This window comes from Oncorhynchus mykiss, chromosome 18, assembly GCF_013265735.2.
Source record: "Oncorhynchus mykiss isolate Arlee chromosome 18, USDA_OmykA_1.1, whole genome shotgun sequence".
Classification (NCBI taxonomy): domain Eukaryota; kingdom Metazoa; phylum Chordata; class Actinopteri; order Salmoniformes; family Salmonidae; genus Oncorhynchus; species Oncorhynchus mykiss.
Window position 1 is genome coordinate 27,148,795 of NC_048582.1, and position 7,879 is coordinate 27,156,673.

The 7,879-nt window shown below is 41.1% G+C and overlaps 1 protein-coding gene across 1 annotated transcript; it reads right to left on the minus strand.

Moving 5' to 3' along the window:
- Positions 1-3,400: 3,400 nt before the first annotated feature.
- Positions 3,401-7,493, minus strand: LOC110495934 (leucine-rich repeat-containing protein 58). The gene is made up of 4 exons (XM_021571466.2): positions 6,744-7,493; positions 4,975-5,103; positions 4,531-4,808; positions 3,401-4,313 (listed from the first exon to the last, which is right to left on the minus strand). Exons 1-4 carry the CDS (start codon positions 7,196-7,198, stop codon positions 4,120-4,122), a joined length of 1,056 nt encoding a protein of 351 aa, XP_021427141.1. The 5' UTR covers positions 7,199-7,493; the 3' UTR covers positions 3,401-4,119.
- Between the last annotated feature and the right edge of the window lie 386 nt (positions 7,494-7,879).

A 7,879-nucleotide genomic window follows, 5' to 3' on the forward strand; every position in this document is an offset into this window, starting at 1 on the left:
TTGCTACAATCCTTTCTCCTGCAATGTCTGTGTGCTCCTCATTCCTCTTTGCCTCTGTCTGAGTGTATCTTGTCAGAGAATATTAATTATGTAATTCGGGAAACTCATAACAAAGCACCGTAATGACATGTTCTTTTCACAGAGTCGCACAGCTAATTTACCATTGATTCATGCTCAAGGACAAGAATAAGAACCCAAGTCAACACAAGGTACATTATTTTTCAGGTGCTATGATCTTTTTTTCTCTTGATTGATCCAGAAAGACTGAAGGACATATGCTAGAGACATGGCTCTTCTTGACACTGTGCATGGAGATGTAGTTTTTGTTAAACAATACAAAAAAACTCCTCTTCTTACAACTCACAAGATCAAACCATTGACAGTAAAAGGGTCTGGATCTAACAACACGTGGTCTGTTGAGCTGCAACTTTACAGTGATGGTGTCATGACTCTTTTACACCACAAGAGGGCATTATTTACTCAGCTTTCCATTCATTGAGGTCCTGGACACAACATAAAAGAGGAAAGGTGATAGGCTACTACAGTTCTGGGAATTAAAACGTTACTCAGAAGACAGCAATATGATCCAATTCACACACCTGTCAATATAACACGTTGTAATCCCTACTGCCTCTGATCTGGTGGACTCACTAAAGACAAATGCTGCATTTGAAAATGATGTCTGAGTGTTGGAGTGTGCCCGTCTGTCTGTAAAGAAAAAAAAGTTAATCATGTGGTCTGGTTTGCTTATAGCATTAACTTTTTTATTTTGAAGTATAGCAATTGAGTCATTTATCCACCACTGTACTTAAGTACATTTAAAACTATGTACTACTTGACTTCTACTCAAGTAGTATTTTACTGGGTGACTTATACTTTACTTGAGTCATTTTTTATTAAAGGTACAGTGTCTTTACTTTTTTATCAACTATGACAATTGAGTACTTGTTCCACCACTGATTTTACACATTAAGTTTAAAATGTCACGTATCATGTCCCACCCACTGTAGTCAGCACATTCCCATATATGCAGTTCTACACATTCATAGTGCTGTCTTATCCATAGAAACTCTTTTATCCTTTTACCTCAGGTATCTTTATGAGCCATACCATCTTCAACTATCTTCCCACGCAGCTGCCTCCCAGTTGGACACTACTGAAAAAAGTGCCCAGATCGATGTACTGTACTTCAGCCCAGACACAAATGTGACAGCATTGCTGTGGAATGCATAAATGAAGCAATTCAACTCCATAATTGAGATAACACTTCCCTGATATCAGAATTCTACAGTTCTACAGTTCCAGGAGTTGATTAACATTAATGGGGAGAGCCTTCCATGGATAGTTTTACAAAAGTAGCAAGGTGTTATTTTTCATTTGTTACAATTGTCTTTGGACTTCCCTTTGCCACCTGCGACTTCTATCCTCACTCTCTTCAAATTAGAAGACCTGGGAATTTTTTTTCACTCGCCTATAAGTGTATCTCAATAGAGATGTGTCATCATACAACTGGCACTGCCACTTCAGTTCTGTAGGGTTGATGAGTGCAAGCCAGGGCACAGAGAAATGGGGATTTTTGCAAGAGCATTCAGAGCAATGTCTTTATCCGCAGGATTACTTTACCACCCAATTAAGAGCTGTTTAAGAACACGTTAAAGGGATGGCCATGGTACAAGATTAGGAATAAGAACACGTTAAAGGGATGGCCATGGTACAAGATTAGGAATGCTTAATTTGTTGTTGCTATCTTGCATGTTCATCAACAATATGGAAGACAAAATAACTTAACAACTTAAATACGGTCATGTGAAAAAGTAAATACACCCTTTGGAAAGTGGTCTTTTTTTAATGTGTTTTTTACATATTTGTACACATGGATATTTGAGCTAAATTCCAACCACATTCATTGATAAAGGTAACCGAATTTAACAAATCACACACAAAAACATTAACTTTGAAAAGGTTATGCAATTAAAATAAACAAAAATGGAATTTCCAAATGCAGAAAAAATGTGTATGCCCCTACCTTTACCGTCACCTAAAATGGCAAAAATTAGGATCAGGTGCACCAAAACAGGTGACAATGATTAGGAAATCATTAGAGAGTACCTTGGGAGGGTCCAGCCTTCCACAAAGATTAGAAACTTGGTCTGGTTTGGTCTCAACCATATGGGCGTGTGTGGTAACACATCGAGCAAAGGTCAAAATACCTATCTGAGGCCCTCAGAAGAAAGATTATTGATTCCTGTGAGTCTGGGAGGGGTTACAAATCAATTTCTAAGCAATTTGAAGTACATCGTTCCACTGTCTGACAGATCATCTACAAATGGAGAAAATTCCAGACGCCATCTTTGGCAAAAAATAAACGTCCTTTGACCAGAAGAACACCATACCAACCGTAAAGCATGGAGGCGGTGGCATTATGGTTTGGGACTGCTTTGCTGCCTGAGGGCCAACTTTAACACAACCTGGACACAGAAATGGAATAAAATGGAACAAAAACAATATCATAAAATACTACACTTTTTTTATGAATGAAAGTACATCATGCTAAATTCTTCACATTGGAATAATTATTGACACAATTATTGCCAGGGGTATGAACAGCTAGATGTGGCTAGATGTTCTTTGCCATTCTGCCATCAGATTAGCCACCGATGCTCTTTTATAGGACACATCACTGCAGTCTATACTCTTCTGTAAACTGGTCGTCTCTGCATACCCGTCACAAGACCCACTTGTTGTTTATTTATAAAACCCTCTCAGGCCTCCCTCCCCCTTATCTGAGATATCTATTGTAGCCCTCATCCTCCACATACAACACCTGTTCTGCCAGTCTCCCAAAGCACACATCTCTGGGTCGCTCGTCTTTTTAGTTCGCTGCAGCTATTGACTGGAACCAGCCGCAACAAACACTCAAACTGGACAGTTTTATCTCAATCTCTTCACTCGAAGACTCAATCATGGACACTCTTACTGACAGTGACTGCTTTGCGTGATGCACTGTTATCTCTACCTTCTTGTCCTTTGTGCTGTTGCCTGTGCCCAATAATGTTTGTACCCTGTTTAGTGCTGCTACCATGTTGTGCTGTTGCCATGTGTTGCTACCATGCTATGTTGTTGTCTTGGGTCTCTCTTCATGCCGTGTTGTGTTCTCTCTTGTCGGGATGTGTGTTTTGACTTATATTTTTATTTTCAATCCCAGCCCCCATCCCCGCAGGAGGCCTTTTGGTAGGCCGTCGTTGTAAATAGGAATTTGTTCTTAAATGACTTACCTAGTTAAATAATGGTTCAATACATAAAAATGAAAATAAAACAGCATTATCTTATGTATCCAGTTCACAGAACAGTACTCATATCAATGATACACTGTATGTATAAAATAAACAGATAAAATATATAAATATTCATTTCGATTTATTCAAATAAATGGTTAATTTAAAATAATCAAACCAACATTTAATTCACAGTACAAGCTCTGGATTAGTCTCTTTGAACAAGAAATCATCTCATTAACATACACAACTTTCCCCTTGGTTAGTAACAACAAAAGTTGTTGTTTTGTGAGATAAGGGAAGGCATTAATGCATGGTGTGTAAATGCTACAGGCGACAGAGACTACTGTATATTAGGACTGCATGTGCGAGCATGCGTCAACAAAAGTATGACAAAAGTATGTCAACAAAAGTATGACGATTAAAGGGTAACTTAAGAAGAGAGGTGATTCTGAATCTATATTGTAAAGAAAATCAATTTGACATACAATTCATTCAGCCCTTCATGTTAACACAGAAACTACAAACTGAGGATGTACATGAAAATACATTTGATGAGTGGTCTACAACAAAATCAGTACTCCATAAGCTTCAGTTAGATGTTTAAAACACTACGGCTCCAAATATCAATAATAAACTGTGGTTAATTTACATTACAATCAGTCCTTGAGGAATCCTACATCTCATGTTGAAAGTGGCACTCTTTTGTAAGTGAACAGCTTAGTGTCAGTGTTTATCGTGTTTGGCACAGGAGAAGTTGGGTTAGTCAGGTCAGTTGGGAGTCATGGAAACTGTCCATCATCCAGTATGTGTGTCACTGAACTCGAGGTCCTTTGACTTTCTTCTATCCCAGAAGCACTCTCTGCAGCCTGTCGGCCGACACGCATCTCTCGTCCTCCGACTCAGCGTCGCTCTGCGGGTTGGAGCTGCAGGGAGAGGTGCATTCTGGGGAGCACAGGTAGTGCATGAAGGGTAGCCGGTACTTCCCGCAGAAGTCCACAAACTTGATATGCCTCACACACGAGTCAAAGTACACACCTGAGAGGAAGAAGGCAAGTAAGCACAACAATATGAGAGCAATAGAAATATCTCAAGGTGTGATTTTATTACAAAGAATATGTTTTATTTGAATTTTTCCTCAAATTATTGACGAATCCCAGCCTTCTCTTCCTCCCTGGACGAGCCTCCTCTGATCCACTCACAAATACTAGTACATAAGTATGTAACCTAAACCTGTCCCCTCTCCTCCACTTACCGGTACATTTAGGGTTGGGACACTTGCTGGCCAGGTCCAGGTACTGTACCAGGTTTCCAGGCAGGTCATTGGGGTGGTAGTGAAGGTTGCGGGACTTGATGGTCCGTCCGGCCAGCTCCAAGAGGGAGGGGGGGTCGTAAGTCATGTCCTTGATGAAGCGGACCACCAGGGGGTTGCCGCGGAGACTGAGCTCCTGCAGGTGCACCAGGCTGAGGATCTCCCGCGGTAGGTAGGTAAGTAGGTTGTTATGGAGACTGAGGCAGCGCAGGGAGTAGAGTCTACAAACAGACATATTCAGACATGACCGTGAATCATGGCTTTAGCTCAGCAGGCTAACACAGTCTTATGACACACAGGAGACCTAAGTAAAAAACAAAAAAACAACTGTCGGTCACATGAGAAAATTATGTAAAGTCAGTGTTTCTCCTATGGGATGGCCCTCACCTTGTGAGTTGGGGGGGTACACTCTGTATCCGGTTATCACAAAGGACCAAGTATCTGAGACCGCGAAGGTTGGCCAGCTCTGGGGGGATGGAGATGATGAGGTTCCCACCCAAATAAAGCATCTCCAGACTGCATCAGATCAGAGAAAAGTGTTTTTCTTCACATTTGGAATGACAGGGAACATTGCTAAATTAACATACAGATGTAGGATCTTAAATTGAACCAGTTTTCTACAGCCCAAAAATAATCCTGTGGATTATATAAAGCACAGTGTTCAAAGGTCAAGAATGGCCTAAACAGTTTGAGTTTAAATCCAGAGGAAGCATGTTGAAATTCCGGGGTTCAAAGATCCCAGAGGACAGGCTGTATTGACTGAGTGATCTGTTTGCTTTTGGAGAACCACTGTGATAAGGTTACACACATACTACACTCTTGAACACCTCCAGAACACCTGCCAACTATCTCTGATCAAGCTGACAACAGAAGAAAGAGAGAGGAGATAGAGGGAGCGTTCGGAATTTAACTCCGCTGTTTGACAATTTTATGTCAACAGAAGATATACAGAAGAGGTGAGATGATGGTAAAATAACTCCGATTGTAAAACGTCTTCTCTTTTTAGAAAGGGATCGAGAGAGAGAGAGAGAGAGAGAGAGAGAGAGAGAGAGAGAGAGAGAGAGAGAGAAAGAGAGATCCTACGATAGAAATGTCAAGAGGGAAGGCCTTATGATGCAAAGCACAGCTGCTAACTTAGCTACAACACCGTTTGAAGGATGCTGTGGGCTTTTGGGGGGAGTCCAATGGACCTTTTCATCTTGTCTTTACTCTATAACTTATTCTCCACTCTGTTCCAAATCCCAAACCCCCATGTTCCTCTCACGGTGCCAGTCCCTAGGACTGTGGTAAGGCAATATGTCAAATGACCTGATTTTGTAACATGGCACACAGCCAGCCAGACAGGCTAAGCCACACTGACGAGCCGACTCCAGAGAAGTGTGTCAATGCAGCACCAAGACGGAGACGATGGGCCCCTGCACCATCATGCAGGACATGATCAGGAACCACATGCTCATGTGGAACCTATCTAGGTGAATACAGCGACAGTATTGATTTTATGCAAACGTATTTGCCCGTTATCTTAACCCTCGCCATCTAGTTCCTGAATGCACACTATGAAATCACAGCAGCAGTCCTGGAGGCCCAGTCATTTCATTAAGACAGCAACAGAGCTTATTATTCTAGCCGGCTACTACATAATGGTTATTATGAGCATGCTATTATCAGGTAGGGTGGCAGGTAGCCTAGTGGTTACGAGTGATGGGCCAGTAAGTGACAGGTTGCTGGTTTGAACCCCTGACCTAGGTGAACAATCTATCGATGAGCCCTTGAGCAAGGCACTTAACCCCAATGGCTCCTAGGAGTCGTTCTGTATAAGTGTATGCTAAATTACAAAAAATATATATGATAAGGGCAACATAACCTTGATATGGCAATTTCTTTATTCACATTTGAGTGTCCCAACGTTGGGTTATTAGAAGCTAAGTGTTTTTAAAAGCTCAGAAGCTTAAAAGCTTAAAGCTCATCTAAGTTTCAGCAACCTCCCTTCGTCATGCATAGCTGTGTACAGATAGTTGTTTGTTAAAAGTCCCCCTTTATATTAAGTGGCTATAAAACCTATGATTATATGGTAATTAACGTGGAGGTAGTTAGTTGCTTTGTAACAAATACCGTTAGCCTAAATTGTTACCGCTATAATGTATCGGTATTCTTACCTGGTAATATTTTCTATCTCTGCGGGGATAGCTTTGAGTCTGTTACCCCCAAGAGACAGATATTTTAATCGCTGGAGTTTTAGAAACTGAGTGGGCACCTCTTCAAACATGTTCCCACTGAAGTTCAATGTGTCTATCTGCATGGACCCAAATTCCTTTGGGAACGAAAATTCGTTCAAACGGTTGTTCTTGGCTATGAGTGTTTTGAGGTTTGACAAACGTTGAATGTCCTCACAGAGAACCGTTAATCCATTGTTGCTTATATCCAGAACTTCCAATTTGGAGAACAGACATACCGAAGCGGGAAACACTGTCAGTCGGTTGTTATACAGGTAGAGTTGTTGGGTCACTCTCCTCCGTTCGTCACCGACAGTGTCCAAATTTAAACTCTCCAGATTCAGATGGGACATGTCCAAAATGCAACCCCCCTGATCAACTGTTGCAAATAGCTCCATATTCAATACCAATTGCTATCCACCTAGTTCAAACATATGAATGAATTACAATGTGATTTTACAAAGTATATGCTCTTTCAGCACTGATCACGACCGTATAAAGCCTCTATGCATTCTGCTCATGTGCAAATCCTTTTCCATTAAAGACAGACCGCACACGCACAGCTGTCACATTTGCATCAAGTTCATATGTAGTCGGTATAAAAAGGCTGGTCAGACTTTGGATTCTACGCCCCCAGTTTAAATTAACCCGTGCATGCCTGCTTGCTCTGGTGCCACAGGTCTCCATGTCCAGAAATCAAGTCTGCGCCTGTGTGGATGCTTTGTAAATGTTTTCACGCTGAAACATATGGTCAATTAACTTTGCAATAGGAAACCCCAGCTCTCATTTCTATTAGCCTATGAGGAACCATATCTAATATTTTGTAATATGCCCTACTAGTTTTAGTGGTAGACCTTATGTCACAAAAGTCTGGAGACATGTGAAATCATAAAATACATGTGCAATGATACAATGACTACTATAAACTGGGTGGTTCAGCCCTGAGAGGTATAACACAGGTATGACAAAACATTTATTTTGTACTGTTCTAATTACATTCGTAACCAGTTTATAATAGCAATAAGGCACCTTGGGGGTTTGTGGTATATGGCCAATATACCACGGCTAAGGGCTGTATA

Bases quoted from the DNA above. Each gene is read 5' to 3' on its own strand.
- LOC110495934 (XM_021571466.2), bottom strand. From the start codon at position 7,198: ATGGAGCTATTTGCAACAGTTGATCAGGGGGGTTGCATTTTGGACATG. The intron at 4,809-4,974 runs GTGAGGGCCATC...GTCTGTTTGTAG, and splicing joins GTACCCCCCCAACTCACAAG to ACTCTACTCCCTGCGCTGCC. The intron at 4,314-4,530 runs GTAAGTGGAGGA...TCTTCCTCTCAG, and splicing joins TCCCAACCCTAAATGTACCG to GTGTGTACTTTGACTCGTGT.